Here is a 22,420-nt window from a genome sequence, read left to right on the forward strand (position 1 = left end):
TTTGTGCACACTTTTGCAAGCCCTTCTAACATCATAGTTGTTGAATCTGCTTGTATTGTAATGGTGTGCTTTAACACTGCTAACAAGATGGTAAGAGATAAACATTTTTTATTTTTTTTAGCACTACCCCTTTCATATGCTAAAATCTGTTAACTGTTTGTTGGACTTTCACTTTACACTCAAAAACAATTCTTGAGATTTCATTGGGACGACCTTAATTTTTTTATGTTCAACGCACATAAATTTTGTTGAGAGTGTTAAGTTAACTTAATCAATTTTTGTTGGGACAACATGTATGAATTGTGTGGAACCCTGCATTTCTTACAGTGTAGATGTTTGCAGAAAAGTAGTTGAGTCATCCCCGGCTCTTTTAATTTGTGCTAGTTGTTGAAAAATTATATGCTGGTTAATGATTTTTTATAATACATTTTAAAGTATAATCAGTTTGTTCTGTGAATATTCACATACATTTATGTATTTCTTTCTTGTTTAGCATGATAGATGCATGTTTGACGTATCCGGATTCCTAAAACAAATGTTTTGTTTTCTGAGTGATCCCTTAGAAACACAATAATCGTATCATAGCGTCGTACTATAGTCGTAGTCGTGTGTACACCTGTTGCTTACGTATAAAACAAAATGTAGTCCCTGCAGGTAAATTATTGAAACATGTTACTCTAAAGAATAATGTTACACATTGAAAAGTTTTTTCGATAATGAAAACATTCTAAATTTAGTTGGATTTAGAATTTAGTTGTGTTTCGTTTCGTTTCATTGTCCTCACCTACGAACATATCGCCCAACAAAACCATGTGTGCAATGTTGTCCATGATCTTGATGGATATCAAGATTGTATCTTAAGAGAAGAAAACATCATTTACAAATCAGCACATTGTAAAATAATTACAAATGTTTTTTTGGGGGGGGGGGGGTTTCATAGTAAATTGCGTATTTTTCTAATTTACATAAGTGATTTTGTTCATGACTATATTTTAGTTAGATATGTATGTTTTATACATAACATGGGAGATTTTAGAATGAAAATGTTTTACTAAGGCATAGCATAAATTTGTTTGCAGTTTAAAAAAACCACACATGGATTTTCGCATCACAAACAATACTAGTTAGAGGTGGTAAGACATTAAAAATGTAACACATTTATTTGTGCTGCGTTCAATTGGGAAAAAAAAAAATGTTTTGTGGTCGTTCACTCTAGAAGTTGGTAGTAAAGATAAAACATCTTTTATCAGCTCTTTCACTTTATGGTAGATGTTGAAAAGATTAGTTCTTGATTAAAGGTTTTGTATAGCGTATGTTGAAGTGTGCTCACTGTTCGAAACAGACATATCTTACAGCTGTTCTTTTCTATGTTTTGGTGTGAACAATTTTTTTTCAAAATTCCTCAAACAAAGCTTTGATGTTCTGAGTGTACCCTCAGAAATGTAATAGTACACCATGATTGTGCCGTGGTCGCATGAGCTATACCTGTTTAATTCTAAAACAAAAATGCAAGTAAATAATTTGAAACATGTTACTCTAAAATAAGCATTCCGTTCATACATGTTAAAAAAAAAAAAACATTTTCATGATGAAACTTGTTAATTTTTCACAAATATATTGAAATTATTCTTGTATCTTTTCTGTAAATACAATGCTGACAGCTATCAGAAACGAGTCTTCACCTAAAAACACTGTCAAACAAAAACGTGCACAGTGTTGTCCATGATCTTGATACAAATCTAGAATTAATCTAGTGCTGTAAACATAGTTTCTAAAATTAAGATTTTACAAAAGTATTTTCAAATGAATACAAAAAGATTTTTACTGTAAATTACACATCTTTAAAATTTACATCAGTGTTTTGTGGACAAGAATATCGCCGTTAGATATGGGTTTAAGTGTGTATAGAACACGGGTGTGGCATATATTTGTAGGCATGTAAAATCCCATGTGAGGTTTTTAGCCCAAATATTTACACATACAGAAGTAGGTGAAAAAACCTAACACTATTGTACCAATTACCTACAGTTCAGTTGATCGTGACGCATAAACACATTTTTGAGGAAAATGTTCAGTAATAAATTAATAGATTTTTTCCTGAAATTAATGTTTGTCATAAAAACTGGGCATGATGTTTCTACTGAAGTGAGAAAAGCACTTGAAGAAAATGGTGCTGAATTTCGTTTTGAACAACAATCTAAAGTAAAACAGTTTTTTTGAAGCGGATTGACAAAAGCACCTTAATATAGTGACGTGCGATATGTTGAGGTATGCTTAAAAATCACAGTTTCCTTTTATATTTATATTCTGACATAGCGAAATGTGGTTTATGTTTGTTCCTTTTATAATTTACAAACTATCTGTGGGGCCAGATCAGAATGAAAGCATTTGTTAAACAATAACACAAATGTACACACAACTTGTTTTTAGTAGTTCAGTTTGCTCTACGTTGTACTCAAAGTATTGGTAATAAAGTGTTGATGCACATATACACAAAATTGCCATCGTAAAAATCATTAATACTACCACACTGCTAATTTCACATGATCCCCATGTAAAAAGACAATATATGTAAGAGCGATATACTTGTTTGAATACTTTTGACTTTTTTTTTGTTGTTGTTTTTGTTGTTATTGTTGTCGTTTTCTTGTTTATACATAGCCTCTATTGTGTGTTGTACTGATAGTACAGGGATAAAAACTGCTGAAGGTTTTGAGAAAAAACACACAAAACATGACACTTTTTCTTCTCTCCCACAGAATTTGGACTCATAGTCACCATCCAGGCACAGTAGGATGGCAGATAGGATAGATGAGGCCTGGGTAACAGCGTTTAACCCTAAATGTTTTAAAATCAAACTATCTTTTTTTAAGAAAAAAAATTAAGAATATTGCAGACACACTGGATAGCCGGCTTTGCATGTGTATAGGCCTGTTTACAAAAAAAAAAAAAGAAACAAAAAACTATTTACTGGCATTCTTTCATTACAAATTTGCTTACCCATTACACCCCCAACCAGAATCCCAATTGCTTACACTCACAGACTGGAAGAATCCAGATAGTCAGGAAAGGAGCACCGTCATAAAAAAAAGAATGAGATGCAACATCGAACCATACATTGCCACAATTCTAACTAGAAGTTTATCTAGCCCAAATCCGACTGAGACCCGGTTCAACTGTCAGTTTTGGAACAAGCATATTAAATCTGACTCCTAAAGCAGATACCCAAAACATTTGTTAAACAGCAAAAAAATAAATAAAAATGTAAACACAACATACTTTCAGTACATTGACATGCTAAATGTATATGTGAACTCAAAGAATTGGTTAAAAGGTCTTGATGTACATCTACAAAACTGTGGCTCAAACACACTGAGGTTGGACAAGGCAACAATGGAAATACTTGTTTGAATACTTTTTGTTTCTGCTTAATGTTTTAGTTTTTACATTAGCCTCTAGATCGTGTTGTACTGATAGTACTGAGATAAACACATGCTGATGTTCTGAGAAGGGCACACAAAACATGACACCTTTTCTTCTCCCCCACAGAAAATGGCCACAGATAGGACAGAGGCTTGAGAATCATGGTTAAACAAAACAAAACAAAAAAAAAGTCAAACGACTTTTTAGGAAATGAAAAAAAAAATGTAAAAACATCGTAAACACACCGGATAGCCAGCTTTGCATGTGTATGGACCAAATTACAAAAAACTATTTACTGCCATTCTTTCATTCTAAATTTGCTTACCCATTACACCCCCAACCTGAAACCCCACTGCTTACACTCACAGATTGGAAGGAGCTGGAATGCCAGAAGAGCGGCATAGGTTGTAAAAATGACAAACCATACACATTGCCACAAATCTAACTATACTGTAAATCTTTGCCAAAATCAGCCCGACACTTGGTTCAACTGTCAATTTGGGACAAACCGTCATAAATCCTACCACTAAGCAGGGACCCTAAGCCTGTGAACTGGGGAAAGCTGCCTGTCATTGGTCACCAGTCTTACATTCATGAAACACATCGGACAAACCATACCATAAATTATTACCATACCGTCCAAAACATACTCATAAATTATTGACATAAGGCAATAAATCATCTTGACACTGTGTGTATTATAAGACTACTATTGTCTTTTCGGCTTAGTCTCTTTATTAATCTAGGGTCGCCACAGCGGAATGAACGATCAACTTTTCCAGCATATGTTTTACACAGCAGATGTGCTTCCAGCTGCAACCCATCTCTGGGAAACATCAATACACACTCATACACTATGGACAATTTAGCCTACTCAGTTCACCTGTACGTATGTCTTTGGACTGTGGGGGAAACTGGAGCACCCGGATGCAAACTCCACACAGAAACGCCAACTGACCCAGCCGAGGCTCGAAACAGCGACCTTCTTGCTGTGAGGCGACAGCACTACCTACTGTGCCACCGCGTCAACCCACAGGCCTGTTATGTAACTTTAAAATGGGAAATCATCCTATTTTAATATTTATATCATTCTATTTTAAGTATGAATAAACAAAGAAATTTACAATAAAAAAGTTCAAATGTATATTTATATTTAAAAATGTATTTAATATTTTTGAAATTCTTCAGTTTTTATTTATTTATTTTTTATTTTTTTTTAGTATTGTTTTACGATGAAACATCTTATAGTACTGGTTAAAAATGGTATAATTGTTATATATTTTGTATTTTAATATAAATATTTTTATTTTATTTTTCCATTTACTATTTTTAATTTATTTTATTCCATTTTATTTTTTAACTTTTATTAATATTTTATTTTAAGAGTATATGCTTTATTGCAGAAATAAAATGCTCCGGTTTCCCCCACAAGTCCAAAGACATGAGGTACAGGTGAATTGGGTAAGCTGAATTGTCTGTAGTGTATGAGTGTGCGTGAATGTGTGTGAATGGATGTTTCCCAGCGATGGGTTGCGGCTGGAAGGGCATCCACTGTGTATAAATGTGCTGGATAAGTTAGCGGTTCATTCCGCAGTGGCGACCCCAGATTAATAAAGGGACTAAGCCGAAAAGAAAATGAATGTATGATTATATATAAATCTAAATTATTAATAAATCTAATACATTTAAAGTACTTTTACAATTATTATATTGTGCAGTGGGTAGCACGATCGCCTCTCAGCTAGAAGGATGCTGGTTTGAGCCTCGGCAGAGTCAGTTGGCATTTCCGTGTGGAGTTTGCATGTTGTTTGCAAGATATGGTATAGCTGAATATAGGCTAAATTGTCCGTAGTGTGTATGGGTGTTTCCAAGTGATGGGTTGCAGCTGGAAGGGCATCTGCTGTGAAAAAAATATGCTAAGTTGGTGGTTCATTCTGCTGTGGGGACCACAGATTAATAAAGGCACTATGCCAAAAAGAAAATGAATGAATATTGTGTAGTTTTGTGTGGAACTAAGATGAAAATATAAATAAAAACCATAAAAATATTGTTGAAAACTCATGCAATAATGCAATACATCTTCAAGTCGTAAAATATTACACTTGTTTTTTAATATAAATACAATATATGTTTTCTTTAAATTTCAAGGAGAAACAACACCCAGACTTTTCTTTTTGCAATTTAATCATAAACGTTGTGTTATCCATGTTCTTTGTCATTTGTTTCTCCCTAAAGCAACTCATAAATAGTCAAAACGAACCACAACGAGAATCCTCTAGCATTACCACAAGCAAACTTCATTACTTTAACTTTTTTTTTTATTTTTTTTTTTTTGCCAATAGAGCATCTTTTGTAGACTATTTTAATGCAAGGAAATGGATTCAAAATGCCTTTAGGCTTGTGCCCTGCTTAAAGTGTGTTAATCAGCTCATTTTCATAAAATATTCAGCTCTTATCCTTATATGAAATTAAAATTGCTGTTGAAAGTAATTAGCACATCTGTAAGCAGTGCAGTTCAGTGCTGCAGTCTGAGAAATGCTGTGGACAATAAAATCCTCATCTCTCTGTGAAGGTGAAATTGGGTGAGCAGTCATGATGTCACTTCCCCTCCCCCACACGAACAGGACGTCCCTGAGTCTATTGAATGACCGTCTCGTTTCATAAAGACATCATTTCATTAGGCCACTCTGTAGACGGGACGGGACAGATACTATGACTGCTCTCCTTTATATTTCTTCATACTGGAACCAGCTTCTAACAATTCTTCGAGGGATAGGGCAAATATAGTCCCTCCTCCAACTCATGCTATTGGCTGGGCTGATGTTATTGTGTCATGCCAGTTAAGATTCAGGTGTTAAAAGAATCACAGAATGGTGTCTGTTGTTAAAAAAAATGATGGTTTATTGAAATCAATGTGAACTAAAAAACTAATTGGTGAAACAGTTTATAATTATCACTGTTAATAGTTGCTATATTTAATTTATAAACCAATTGCATGCACAACTCATTTAAAAAATGTAAAAAACTAAATATTGAATTTTTTTTATTTGTTATGTTGCCTTGAGTCACTACACTGTAAAACCCAACAGTCAACTTTATCAAATGAAATGAGTGGTTATCTCAAAATTGACTGAAAGTTAATTCTACTCATTTGAAGAGTTTTGAACCACGTGTTGAAGGTAAAGAGTTAATTAAATATCTCATTACTTACACTTAAATGGAGTAAGTTCGCAGTGCTCATATAGATTGGTTTTTAACTCAAATGGTTTGTTGCAATCGGTTTCCTCAAATGGTTTAAGTTATCTTAACTTTTTGGGTTTTACAGTGTAATAATAATATATAAAGCAGTCTAATGGCTAAATATAGCTGTTATTTTCTGCTTGATCAAACTGCTAATTTGAAATGAGATATATCAGCACAATTCTTGAGGGTTTTTGGGGGCAACTTATTTGGTTTATGTTCAATCCATTTAAATTTGTGAAAGCAATTAAGTTAACCTAATCGATTTGTTTTGGAACAACATTAACGGTGTATACATATACAGTGTTCAGCATAATTGAGTACACCACATTTTGAAAATGAATATTTGTATCCGTTTCTCAGTGTATTTAGGCAATGTATTTTGGTGCATTTAAACAAAACAGATTTATTAAACAGATATATTTATTAAAATAATACTTCAGTCACAAACATATTTAGAAATTTAAAGATAAAACTATTCAATTTAACAAAAATATAAAAAAAATACAACCTACAAAATTTTAACAAAATGTTTCATTTTTATTATTATTATCATTTATTTATTTATTTATTTATTTATTTTGTTTCTCTTGATTTTTCCTCTTTTTATATTTGTATTTAATATTTGTTCTATAACATAAATTTGGCTGTAAGTTATTTTGTTAGATAAGCTCCAGATTTGGCTTCAGTACTGACAAATCTAACGTATATGCACACATATAATATTGCATAGCTTCCTATTAAAATATGAATTTAAAAGAGAGATTTGTGAGTGGTGTACTTGTATATGCTGAGTACTGTATATAACAATATATTTGGATGTTAAGTAAACATCTTTTACTGGACAAAATGACACGATAACTAAAGAGAAATGATATGGTGGCTTTGCATTATAAAAGCAGATGATATGCAGAGTGGAATAACCTTGTGATGAGTGATTGTGTGTGTGTGTGTGTGTGTGTGTGTGTGTGTGTGTGTGTGTGTGTGTGTGTTGAACACTCTGAGTGGGAGGCAAATTAAATGGATCAGCTAACACTCAATTTCAGCACTGTTTTGGTGATGCAGTCTGCTAATGAACTGTTTCATCCAGAAACAACAGCTTTCATGTGAAGTTTAGGTGAACTCTATTCAGTTTCACAGTGTTGTTTTGGAGGCGATTGTCATTTCAGTTATCATCTTTTGCACAGTGCTCATTCAGTTAAGGCACAGCTAAACAGATGTGTTTTAAGTCTTGATTTGAATGTACCTGATGTTGGAGGACATCTGATTATTTCTGGAAGCTGATTCCAGCAGCGGGGATGTAGTAGCTGAAGGCCAATTCACCCTGCTTTGACTGAACTCTTGGAATTTCTAACTTACTTGATCCTAATGATCTGAGTGATCTGTTATTGTAGGTTTGTATTCAGTGAGCATATTGAGGTCCTAGGTCATTTAGTGATTCATAGACAAGTAATAATACTTTAAAATCTATTCTGAATGTAACTGGAAGCCAGTATAAAGACCTGAGGACAGGTGTGATGTACTCAGATTTTCTGGTTCTGGTCAGAATTCTAGCAGCAGTGTTCTGGATGAGCTGTAACAGTCCGACTATCTTTAATATAAATAAATATCATACAAAAGCCATATCAACTAAACAATCCTAAACATCACTTTAATATCTCAGTGTGTCTAAATATCTTCATAACAGTTAAAGGGGTAGTTCAACCAAAAAATGGTTCATTTACCCTTAGACAACCAAAGATGTAAGTGACGTTTTCTTCAGAGACCCTTTTTACCTGAAATTGTGGTCTTGGTCATTTATTTAATACAAGTCAATGAATACCAGCACTTTAAGAGTCTAAATAAAACACATGCAGGAAACACAACATTAATACCTGTAGATCAGGCATGTCCAAACTCGGTCCTGGAGGGCAGGTGTCCTGTAAAGTTTAGTTTCAACCCCAATCAGACACACCTGGGCTAGCTAATCAAGCTCTTACTAGGCTTTTTAGAAACATCCATGCAGGTTTGTTGAGGCAAGTTGGAGTTAAAATCTGCAGGACAGCGGCCCTCCAGGACTGAGTTTGGACACCCCTGCTGTAGATCATGATGACATATTGTGCAAAATTAATGGCCTGTGCTAGAAAGAAAATACTAATTATAACATAATTACTCTTAAACCAAATTCACAGCAAACAGACAAGAGATTGTTTACCCATCTATCCATCCATCTATCCATACATCCCTTTAAAGTACTTTCATAATACATTATCTAATTTGCTTTTGGCTTTTTTATGTTTTTTTGCAGATCTGTGTAACTGAAAAAACGAAGGAGGGAGTTTTATAGTTTACCTCAGTCATGCAGAAGGTAAATCCTATTTTATTTCTTTACATCCCAGTTCATTCTACCATTATGCCCACTGTCCTTATAAATCATTCATCAACTAACACTGAAATTTCTGAAATATTTATAGAGCCTTTTTTGTAGATGCTAACCTCTGTTATATTTCTGTCAAAGTAAACCGATTATAGTGCTATCAGATCAGCGCTGGCTTTTTTCAGGGGGCGTGGCTGAGTGACAGACATCATCAGTATGATTGATGATATTAGATATAGATCTTATTTCTTATTAACAACGTGTCATTGGATAGGAGCGGTTCAATTATGACCTCTGACCTTCTTGCTCTACCTCTCCAGGCAGGGACGGCCCCGTCTTCCCGGGGTCCAAGTGCGCCTGGGTCCCCCGCCACCTCTATTGTGGTAAGTACATCCTTTCATTAATTAGGCAGTTGACTAGGATGTGCCATGTCAAGTCAGGTTCATGTACTGAAAAAGTGAAACTACTTTTGTCTTTCATTTAAAGTACATTTTTATATTGGATTAAGTGGGGAGGGGAAATGTTTTAACTTATAATTCAAATTATCTTAAAAGCAAAAAACAAACCCCCTTCACAGCCGTACTGAAAGTACCAGCAAAAAAAATGCAATAACATAATCTAAAATTATTAATATTTATTATATTTAATCCAAAGTAAGCTTTTACTTGGAATATTTTTTTTTCTGCTGGTAGCATTTGCTGAATTTTCATTGTCAATCTTAAGCCAATTGTAATTATTTGTTTTGGTTAAATTTGTAATATGCCCAAAAAACGCAGGGCCTGTAGGTACAGATTGAGTGCTCCACTTGGCCCCACTCTGATCCTGGATTTTTATATTAAGTTGAACAAAAGTAATTTAATTAAGTCATCGTCTATAACTACAATATTTTGCCTTTAAGTCAATGTAATTATTTCCCCTTGGGCAGAATAAATATTTTAATTGATTTTTAAATTACATTTCAAAGCTATAATTTGAGTGAAATTTATACAGTTAGCTGTAACAACATTACTGTAAGTAATGTTGTTACTGTAAAGTAGTTTACACATTTACTGGCAACATTACTGTAAAGTTTTAGGTTGGCCCAAAGCAAAATTATACTTTGTTTTAAGAATAAAAAAGATAAATATTCCATTCCATTATAAAAATCTACAATATTTGGGGAATGTGAATATGATATAGATTAAATAATTGTTTTAAGTAGATCTTTTGAGAAAAACTAAAAAATATATATATTACAGTATACTTCATAAGTTGGTTCAAAGTATATATTTTTTTCAGTGTAGTTAGGGTTTGGTAACAAACTCATTATCAATATGGCACCAGTATCTCTATGCACTTTGATAGGTTACAATACAAATTTTTGATGTTATTTAAATGCAAAAAGAAATTGGAGACACTTGAAGTAGATGATTGTTTTTATTAAAAAAACTAGTAAGCTGTAAATGATATAAATTTAATTTGAATTTATTTTTTAAACCTGAATGTATTTTAAAATGTATAAACTGAATGTGCACAACTGATGTATGAGCTGCTCGCACGTGCTTTGAATCGTTTTCGCATTTAGTTTGTTTGTCTATAGGTTGTCAGCACTGAAATTGGCTGTTGCTTGTTTCAAACATGGAAAATAAAAGGGACAACAACAGCACAACTAAAGACAATTACCCCTAAATGTGGTGTATTGACAAGGGCGTGAAGGGTATTGATTTTAGGTACAGTACTTTTAAGCAGGTCGCACACCGTAACACGGCACGCACATGTTAGGTGAAAGCATCGCACACCAGACACGCACATTCACATATTTAAAATTAAACCAATCAGATGGGGCTCTGTGGCTGGGCTGCGCACCCTGATAGAAACCTGTTTCCAATTTTAAAATGAATGGCGTGCGACCCCCTGAAGTCAGTACAAAGAAATTTTTATTAATCTTGACTTTTGTGAAAAGCGCAGACATGACATGTTATAGCATGAGAGATTGTGACTTAGGCTTGTCACTATCTATACTTATCACTTGGCCCAAATGGAATCTGCAGACATTTTTTGCTATTTCTGCTGAGAATTTTGTTAAAAATCTGCGGATGTATACGGAAGTATTTTGGGAGTATTATAGCTAAAACCTTAATATATAAAATAAAAAGTAATACCTTTTTAACTTGTATTTAGTGTTTATAATGCAAATCTAATTAGATCCACTTTATTTGGTGAACAAAACAAGTCTCTCATATGATATATAACTACTTAAAGACAGAAAATATTACTGTACAAAGTGTATTGTAAATAAATCATAAAAATATTTTCATATTAGTCAATAATATTACTGAAATTCATTAAAAAAATTAGTAAATAAAAATTTACACAAGTAAATAAACAGAATCAATGATGCGCTAAAAAATCTGCGTGCACAGATTCTGTGTGGGCCTACTTATCACTAGTAACATTTATGCTGACATTTATTTTGTACTCAGTTTTAATGATAGGTCAGGTCATGCAGTAAGTTAGGAGAGGTGTATTTTGTCAAAGACTGCAAAGATGGTCATATTTCTCCGAAAGAATATCTGAAATTTGACATTAGTCTGTAGTTATTTATACTGTAGTTGTTATTTGGAGTTAAATTATTGTTGTTGAGTTAAGTGACTTGGGTTGTTATGAAAATTGTTGGATTTTGCATTTACCTGCATTTTTATATTTACGTATTCTTTAAGTATAGGTTCAGGCATTGTTTAAGGACTTTAAAGTCTTTAGAAATGTATAATAAAATGCCGTAATATAAAAGCTGAACAGACCACTTATCAGAATGCATGTGATTAGTGGGATTGCAAATATTAATATCTATAATAATAGTGTTTTAAGGTTCAGTGGCCTCACATATATTTAAGTTTTATATTGCAGAATATGCAATGTTATGTTGGAATTATGATTGAAATTTCTCTGCATAAATACTGTTTATATATATTTTTTTAAATAGATAAAATATTTATTTGTATTTGTATGTGTTGATTATATTTTATACAGATACATTCATTTACTAAATCGCCCCAGTTATTATAAAATAATGAATGATATCAGTCCTGGTGTTAATTGTTGTTTGTTGTTGATCTTTTCCCATCTCCATTTCTTTTCTGCCTGTGAAACAGTGGTCTGGTTCAGTGTTGCCCTCTTGTGGACATTATAAGCAGCACAAAAACAACTCAAGGCACAAACTGCATATACATTGTACTGCCATCAAAATTGTGCTGCATTGTGCTGTATGCGTACAGCATGGGTACACTGTGCCGATGGCAAATTTCTCAAGTGTACAGTTTAAAAAAAGTTTACTAAAGTTCAAAACTAGTCTGGACGCTGAAAAGCTTTCAGTTTCACAGATAACACATTCCACTCTGTTATCTGCCATTAAGCACATGCTTGGTATCCCAGTTCCCAGGAACCCCGTGAGGCATTTCAGAGGACAAGCATTTCTTTCACGCCAAACTGAACTATTTGCCTCTTTTTTTTTTTTTTAAACTCCCCAAAGGCACGAATGGACAATCAGGTCATTGGATATAAAGACTTGGCCGCAATTCCCAAAGACAAAGCCATACTAGAGGTGGAACGGCCAGATCTGATGGTGTACGAGCCACATTTCAATATGGCAGCACTGGATCATGTGGGTCTCTCCAGAAGCAGAGAGGTCAGAAAAAAGTCTCTTCAGAGAGAGTTTCTGTTTGATTGTACCATAGGGAACCATTTGATAAGGTCAATTGTGCATTTTACGTCTTCCACTTAAAGTGAAATCAATATATAGTGCACTCCACTAATATTGGCACCCTTGGTTAATATAAGCAAAGGGGATATAAATAAATAAATAAATATATATATATATATATATATATATATATATATATATATATATATATATATATATATATATATATATATATAGTTTAACCTTTTAATCTTTTACTCAAAATATCAAAATAAACTGAAAGCAAACAATCATCATAAACAAATGAATTGCAATCAGTACAGTTTCATAACAAAATAAATATGAATTTATATGAGCAAAATATATATATTGTAAGTATTCCCATTGAATTTAACATTTTTTCTGAGTGATAAAAGCTGGAAATTGTTCACTCATGAAGTATACATGAGATTTAACCGAAAGCCAAACCCATACATGGGTCACAATGGGTAAAATCAAAGAACATTGCTATTATATATGATAAAATGTTTTTGAGCTTCACATAATAGGAGAGCACAGAAAAACACCCGTTTCAATCATCATGGCAATAATTAATAAACTCCAATCAACTGTAATAGTTATGAATCAGGCTGAAGGAGGACATGTGCTTATCTTGTTTATCAGCCATTTTTCATATCTTCATATTTACCAAGGGTGCCAATATTAGTGGAGTGCACTGTATCTATTTCAGCAAGCAGTCAGCTGGATATAACAGTGAGATGTTATTAGTCAGGCTTTGTTAAGCGTGTTCAACCATCTGTGTGTGTGTGTAAAAGTGAAGGCGACATGTGTCTATGTGTGTGTGTGTTCTCTGTTTTCTCTCCTTGTCTCCTGCAGAGATCAATGTCTCCTCATTCAATCTCGCCTCCTCCTTCCCCTGAGGTGAGAAAGCCAGTCTCTGTCCATCAGTAGTCACTGATCACCAGCTTTAACTAACACAATCAACACTCAATTAATGAGTGCTGCGGACTCTTTTAATGACTCTCAGTCTCAGTGTTGCATTTCAGCTGTTCGTCAGTGTGATTTTGGCATATTTGTTTGTTTGTTTGCTTATGGACTTATATATTATTATGTTAATAATCAAGAATTTAGTTTGTTTAATTCACATTATTTTTGCATATATTAATTCATTCTGTTTAGTCCCTGATTTATCAGGGCTGAACACAGCGTAATGAACTGCCAATTACTCTAGCATATGTTTTATGCAGCAGATGCCGCATATAAAAATTATTCAACAAATCACTAATTGGCAAATAATAAGTAGTAATAAATAGTATTAAGTCTTAATATTGTGTATTTATAAGTTATCTGGTAAAACATGAAACTAATTAGTTGAATATCAATTTATAACATTGTGTTGTACATTTTTAATAATCAAAATATTTGTTGTAATATTAAATATGGATTCATAATATTAATCTGGAATTTTAACATAATTAATTTGAACATGGTTTATTTTATAGAAATTTGAATATTCATATTCTGACATTTTTATATTAACATTATTTATCATAACAATTAAAATTATCCTCTAATTAATATTTTACATTTCTGTTATTATATATATATATATATATATATATATATATATATATATATATATATATATATATATATATATATATATATAAAATATACAGTTGAAGTCAGAATTATTAGCCCTCCTGTTTATTTTTTTTAATTAAAAACTGCTTTTATTCTAGCCAAAATAAAATTTTCTTCTTTCTCTAGATGAAAAAATATTATCGAATATACTGTGAAAATTTCTTTGGTTGGTTAAGCATCATTTGAGAAATATTTTTAAAAAAAGAAAAAAATTCAAAGGGGGGCTAATAATTCTGACATTAACTGTACATACTATATTGTTTCCCAGTAATGGGTTGCATCTGGAAGGGCATTTGCTGTGTAAAACATATGATACCCCTGATTAATAAAGGGACTAAGCCGAAAGAAAAATGAATGAATACACTATACTGTAATATTCTAATGTTGTTGTAATATTAGTTTTGTAATTATTAAATCTCGTTAATGTTTACATTAACATATTAACATAAGAGTTTATTTGCAAAACATAACTCAGTGTTTCGTCATTTTCAGATTTCATCGTGTTTGTTATGCATTGTATGATATAGTTGCTAAAAAACAGGATTTATGGAAATTAATAAAACCTGAACTATTTAGTTGTTTTACATTTAATAGTTTTACATTACTATTGAGTTCAGTTGGGGTGATGCGGGGAATAAATTAGTTCAGTTGCAAAAAATAACGCAATTTCTAAAAAAATTTAAGATAGTTTGTTGGTTTTGCAAATAAATGAATATTTCATTGTTTCGTGACTATAATTTACATTGATTTTCATTTTATTGTGATGCCGCCATATCAACATTATTCAATGAATCATTATTTAGCGTATCTTAAAAAGAACGTCCACTAATATACTAAATATAACATCCACATTGCATTTCATTGTAGTTTTTAGTGTTTTATTGTGAATAATATGACACAATTTTTATATAATTTTCTTACTGCTTGTCAGCCATAACATGACAACAATTACCTGCACACCACTATTAGCCTGTATGTTAATATTGTGCATTTTAAAAGTAAAACTGAACAGTGTGTCTTTCTGCTGCTCACTGCCTTCAGCATATTTTACAGTCCGCCATGAGTTTGCAGTGTCATATTATTGATGGCAGCATTGAAATATGATGGTCTGGATATTTTGCTCACATGCCAAGTGATTAAATTGTGCAGTGTTTGATTATTAGTGCTTCAGAGTAACAGAAGTTATATGACTGTCTTGTTTGGTCAGATATCTGCATCTAAAGAGCTGAAGGACTGGTCAGAGCAGGGCTCTCCAGGAGGCTCCAATATGGGATCCACAACGCAGCTACGTAAAATCAGCCCTGCATCCAAAGGCCCCATGCAGCACTTCCACAGGCCAGGTACTAATGTTTATAACACACACACTGTAAAAAATGTAATGATAAAATGTCAAGACAACTAAATATTTTTATGTTAATAAAATATTTATATAATATCCTTGATTTAATACATGAATCAGGTTTCAGCTAAAACAAATTGAAAGTTATAAAAAGTTTAACTTAATATTTTTAGTCAGTTTGATTGATGCAAGTTGAGATGATTAGAAAATGTTAATTGGATTAAACTGAAATTTTGAAGGTAGAAAGAATTATTTTACAGTGCACTATTTATTGTTGTTAGCATAAGCTTTATTATTAGCATTCATAAAAAATATATTAGAAAAAGAATACCACAAATTTAAAAATCGAGAACTCTGCAAAGGAGACAGGGTCATATTGAACATCTATGAACTTGATTTCTACTAAAAAAAACTTAGTACTCTTCACATTGATCAATTACCCAAGGTTCCATTATGTTTCTTTAATTAAATACAGATTTTGAAAGTTGTGGTATTCTTTTTGAATCACCCTTTACATATTGAACAGCATGTGGTTGTCAATCAATTCAATTAGTTATTATTATTACTATCATTATATTAATATTATAATATGAATTGATATATATAAATTTATTACAATTATTAAAGTTTTCATTCAATATCTGATATAATTCTGTTTATTTTATTGACATTATTATTGTGCAACCATGTAAACATTATTCAATGAATCCTTATTTAGCAAATTTGAAATGAAATACCCATTTAATACTCATATTGTTGTAATATGAAAATTATTATGTAATTATTATAGAAATTAATGTAATTTGTAACATTTAAATTTTATATATTTTAAAATTGTTTTATTAGTAATTGGCAAAGATTGATCACATGCAAAATAAGTGTTTTGACTGTGTGTGTGTATATGTGTGTGTGTGTGTGTGTGTGTGCGTGCGTGCGTGCGTGCGTGCATGCGTGTGTGCGTGTACACAAACATGCACATTGAGAAATTACTTTTAGGTAAAAAATAAATATGTATATAGTAGAGATTATATATAAATTTAAATATCTGTAACAAAATAGTTTTAAAAAGTTTAGTATGGTTGTTTCAAATATACATAATAAATATTAATAACACACAGGTTTTGTTTTGGATGTGATGAATGTTTGCCCAGCATGACATTTCATTTAATATACATTTCTGCTGTGCAGTCATTTAAACATTGATTTGTGAATCATTATTTATCACGTGCTCTTATCGTACATTTAATCATCTTTCAGACAGTGGCATCAACCTCTATAAGAAGCCGCCGATTTACAAAAACGGTATTTGTTCTTTTATTACCCTTGTCAATTTTTATTTTCTGTTATTTGTACTTGACTGTGATGTATAGTGTAATGAAAGGTTGACTGGTCTGATGTTGATCTGGTTCCTCAGAGAGACAAACTGGAGCGCCTCACAGTAAACAGGACTTGATCATCGTGTCCTCTAAGTTTCCAGCAGCTCAGCCACCAGACCCCAGCCTGCCGTCAAAGATCGAAACGGAGTACTGGCCTTGTCCTCCGTCACTGGCTACTATGGGTAAATGATCCACTGCTGCCATGTGTCTGTTGGACAGGGTTGCCGGTCAAATGTAGCCCAAAAATGGCCCAATGTTCTACTGGAAAACCACAGACTTGGTGTTCTGCTGTTGTATGGGGCTGTAGCTCCACCCATGGTCAATTTAATTGGTCTACTCTAAATGAAGCTGTATTGTAAAGGGAATGTGGAATAAACTTTTGGCTAACTGGAGTTTAAGATAAGAGCATAGTGGCAGGAATTGTAGAAATAAACTTGTGTGTTAAAATGTAGTGGGGTAAACATTAGTTTAAGTAATAATAACTAATTCATTCATTTTCTTTTCGGCTTAGTCCTTTTATTAATCTGGGGTCGCCACAGCGGAATGAACCACCAACTTATCCAGCACATGTTTCACGCAGCTGATGCCCTTTCAGCTGCAACCCATGTGAAACATCCATAAACACTCACTCACACATATACACTACGGTCATATTTTAGCACAATTTACCTATAGTGCATGTCTTTGGACTTGTGGGGGAAACCAGAGCACCCGGAGGAAACCCACGCCAACACAGGGAGAACATGCAAACTCCACACAGAAAAGCCAACTAACCTAGCCGGAGCTCGAACCAGCGACCTTTTTGCTGCAAGGCGATTGTGCAACCTGGGCTGTCATAATAACCAGTAGTAATAAATAATTATAATATTTTATTCAATATTAAATAGAAAAAAATTATAAACATATTGGAATTTTAAATTAATTTATTGCTATTAAATAATACTAATGATAATAATTATCATTGTTATTATTAAATTATAATTATCTTAATTATAATTAATGCAATATATTTCACTGCAGTATTATAATATCATGAATATCAATATTAAAAAAAGTATGACTAAATATAATCCATAAAATATTAAATAATTAAATAGTAATTAAATAAAACAAATTTTATATAAATAATTAAATAATAAAAAGTACAATTTAGTTTATATTGTACAAATTGACTATATTTTTGTAATTATAATTTTGAACTATCAATTAAATACAAATATAAATTCATACCAATCACGAATGCTTCTGTTAATAATTATTATTATTCAGATCATTAACTACAATCATAAGTTTACAATGTAAATAATGTTAATTATAATAAATGGCATTATTATTATTATGTCAAGCCGTTAATCATATTATATTGTAATATTGTGATACAGTTGTGATATAAAACGTATGCAACTTAGTAAACATTATTATTAGTATTATATTAAGTATAATAACAACATCTTTTATAATAATTAATAGCAGTATTATATTGGAATATTTCAGCACTTTATCAGACTGTAATGAATCATCATTGATGTTTTTTTTTTCTCCGTCAGAGATTGAGTGGAGGAGGAAGGCAGCAGAACAAGGAAAACCAATGGAGGACGATGACTTTGAGGATCTGACAGAAGACGCAAAGAGACTCCAGGAGCAGGAGCTTCAGAAGGTGAGCACTCACTGAATATGAGCGCTCACTGTCTGCAACAATACATCAGACGCCGGACTTGATGATCAAGTGTTTTGTTTTCAGCTGTTAAAGTGAAGTTTGCACTTTGTACTGGAAGGATGTGAGGAGCTTAATGGAGCTCTAATCATGACAGCAATGTTTATTTGTTTTTTAGATACAGTCCAACTTAGGCAAACTGATCCTGAAGGAGGAAATAGAGAAATCAGGACTCATCCGCAGAAAAACACGCTCTCTGCCAGATGGGACAAACATACATTTGGGTATGTAATGCTTGTTTTACTGAACACTCTTCAGCTCAAAGGAACAGTTGAACTAAAAATCAATATTTGCTCCCCTAATCACCCTAGCAGAACACAAAAGAAGATATTTTGAAGAAAGCTGACAATAGCTTTTGACTGCCATAGTAGGGGAAAACTAGGGAAGCCATTGGCCATCGTTTTAATATTTATAGTTAACATTTAAATAAGTACAAAATTATAATAGTTTATTGTGATATTCTAATATTATTGTGATTAAAATAATACTGATCTCTAAATGGTATGATTAAATGTTGTTATTATTATTATTATTATTATTATTATATAAACATTAATTATAATAATTAAAATAGCTGTAATTTATTCTTCTTATAATTTCTTATATTTTTTATATTATTTAATTATTTATCTTGTTATACTATTATTTATACTATCATTTTATAATGTTATGATTAAAATATTTAAAATTGTAAAAAATCTGCCTAAAAAATCTTTAAAAAATCTCCCTGGAAAAAAAAAAAAAAAAAAAAACTGAAACAAAACAGTAGTTAAGTATCTACATACATGTATTTTTAAGATAAAATGAATTATTTTAATATTATTGTTAATAATAATAATTGTGAAATATTTGTTAATACAAATAAAATAATGATTAAAATAAATACAAATAATGATTGACAATATTAACAATAATAGTATTTAATAATTGGTATTGATTTATGCATACATAATACAAAAAACATATATATTAATATTCTAATGTATATTAATATTCCTATATTCATGTAATATTAAACATATCAATGCCATATCAGTCAATATAAATTATTAAATAACAATATGATCAATAATAATTGTTATTTTGAAGTCAATGGCTATTGTCAACTCTCTAGTTTTCAATATTCTGTAAAATATCTTCTTTTGCTTTCAACAAAATTAGTTTCTTTAGAATATAGAATTAGAGTTAGAATGTTTGTTTTTTTTATTTGAAAAAAAAAATAAACAGGTTTGAAACCAGTAATTATGTGAATTAAATGGAAATTATTCATTTTCTTTTCGGCTTTGTCCAGGGATTACCAACCCTGCTCCTGGAGATCTACATTCCTGCTGAGTTCAGTTCCAACCCTGATCAAACACACCTGAACCAATTAATCAGGACCTGAACAGCTCTGGATAATTACAGGCAGGTGTGTTTGATTTGGGTTGCAACTGAAATCTGCAGGATGGTAGATCTCCAGGAGCAGGGTTGGTCACCTCTGGCTTAGTCCCTTTATTATTCTGTGGTTGCCACAGCGGAATGAATCGCCAATTTATCCAGCAAATGTTTTTACACAGCGGATGCCCTTCAAGCTGCAACCTGTCACTGGGAAACAACCATACACACTCATTCACACACATACACTACGGACAATTATAGCATACCCAATTCACCTGTACCGCATGTCTTTGGACTTGTGGGGGAAACCGGAGCACCCTGGGTGTTCATTAAATGTTCAATTTTGGGTGAGCTGTCACTTTAGGCATCTGATGTGTATTTCCTCCAAGTAGTGCATCACTGCTGAGCCATTTTGGTCAGAGCTGAGTTCCAGCAAGGGGGAGCTTGAGCTCTAGCTCCTCCTTCCTTGCACTTCTTCTACGAGTGATGTCACTGGGAGTTGAGGTTAGGGGTGGGGTGGGTGTACGCATTAAAACTGTTTATAGGAGGAGGAGCGAGAGCTCAAGCTCCCCCTCGCTGGAGCTCAAGTGGCTCTGCAGCAAGCAGTGTCTCATTTCCTCAGCATGCAGGTCACTGAGGACGCCAAGTGTTGGAATGATGAACTGCATAGAAGATTTATAGAGAATGTCTGTTGTGCTCATAATTAAAGGTTTCATTTCTGTTTGCTGCAGGATCATCAGCCAGCACTACTAAATCTGCCTCTTTACCTCCATGCAGTCGAACAGGCCTTACCAGGGTAAGAGACCTTCTTCCTTTAAATTAGGCTATTAAACATTTTAGTTATATTATGTGTTCCCATGGGTTTGTCTGGGATGTTTATCTGAGGATTTTTGCTATTAAGACCTAAAATGCTAAAATATTCTTGTCATATTTAATATTGACATTTAATATAATGCATATGTTTGTCATTTTACATGATTATGAATTAATAATATCAATTATATTATACTAATTGAATTAATAATGGATTTTTAAATAAAAACTATATATATATATATATATATATATATATATATATATATATATATATATATATATATATATATGTATTATTATTAATAATAATACATTTTTTAAATATTTTCATTATTTCTGCTGTACTTTTAGGACTGTGTACATTTGAACATAAAAATAGCGTCTGTTTCGATTGGCTCACTTTTAAAATACTTCACAGTCATTAGTATGATTATTGTTATTATACAAAATAATAATAAAACATTTTTTGATTTTGAAATTACATGCATTTAAACACTGCAACAAATTTGTTTCAGTTTTCAAGCAGAGTTGCCAATCAAGCATTTAATGTGTCACAGATGTGTTTCATGTTTAAGATGTTTGTGTAGTTCTTTAGTGTCTGTGGTGATTTTAATTGTGTTGTTGTTGTTATAATGCATGTAGCTGCAGTCTGCAGACTTTTCCTCTACAGACAATGGAAAAGCAAAAACAGGTAAGATGTAAGGATATTAAAATAACAAATTAATTAGGCTTAGGTTATAAATTCATCATTATTAATGACTCAAATTACTGAATATTACCAAAAAAAATTGGAAGTAATTTTCAATTGTTTTCTTCATATTTTTTCAGGTGTACCGGTAAGATGCTTTTGTTAATTTGATTAACCAAGCATGGCCTTTTGGGGTTTGTTTTCTAATATGCCAGCAGCTTTTAGACTCTGACATGAAAACCACATCCTGTTCCTGCTACTAATGCCTCTTTACCCTGACATCGCCATTAGCCGGGGGTGTAAAAAAAAGTACTCTAAAGTGAAAGCACAGATTTTGAATGAAAACTTAAACAAAAAATAGACTTAAGTAAAGGTAAAAACTACAGCTTTAAATTATACTTAAATATTAAAGAGCAAAAATACAAAAGCAGAAATAAAAATGACATAAAATGTTTGATTTGTGATATTGAATCATCCTCTAATGCAAAGTGAAATTAATACATGAAGTAGGGCTGCACGATATTGCAAAATTTTGAGATTTTGATATTTTGTTTTGCTGCAGTACATATATATATATAAATATATATATATATATATATATATATATATATATATATATATATATATATATATATATATATATATATAGCGGATATGAATACAATGTCACCAGACAGCTTGAATAGCTCTCTTTTGGAAAGAATTCGTTCATTTAGACTAATTGGGATTATTCTGGAAGATTACAGAGATTATTTTTGGGAAGAAAGA

General features: G+C 32.1%; 1 protein-coding gene across 6 annotated transcripts in view; it reads left to right on the forward strand.

Moving 5' to 3' along the window:
* dmtn (dematin actin binding protein) overlaps window positions 1–22,420 on the forward strand; it is a 50,212-nt gene that overhangs the window by 22,038 nt on the left and 5,754 nt on the right. For 4 of the 6 annotated variants that reach the window (NM_001201409.2, XM_087269639.1, XM_087269637.1 and 1 more), the window contains 12 exon segments: window positions 8,951–9,010; window positions 9,340–9,402; window positions 12,528–12,683; window positions 13,575–13,619; window positions 15,550–15,682; window positions 16,939–16,983; window positions 17,096–17,239; window positions 18,605–18,714; window positions 18,890–18,995; window positions 20,880–20,944; window positions 21,607–21,655; window positions 21,793–21,800. In NM_001201409.2, the coding sequence (NP_001188338.1) occupies window positions 9,002–9,010; window positions 9,340–9,402; window positions 12,528–12,683; window positions 13,575–13,619; window positions 15,550–15,682; window positions 16,939–16,983; window positions 17,096–17,239; window positions 18,605–18,714; window positions 18,890–18,995; window positions 20,880–20,944; window positions 21,607–21,655; window positions 21,793–21,800 (933 nt within the window). In that variant the 5' untranslated portion in view covers window positions 8,951–9,001. 6 annotated transcript variants of the gene reach the window in all.

Source organism: Danio rerio, chromosome 10 (assembly GCF_052040795.2).
Source record: "Danio rerio strain M-AB ecotype USA chromosome 10, GRCz13ab, whole genome shotgun sequence".
Taxonomy (NCBI): domain Eukaryota; kingdom Metazoa; phylum Chordata; class Actinopteri; order Cypriniformes; family Danionidae; genus Danio; species Danio rerio.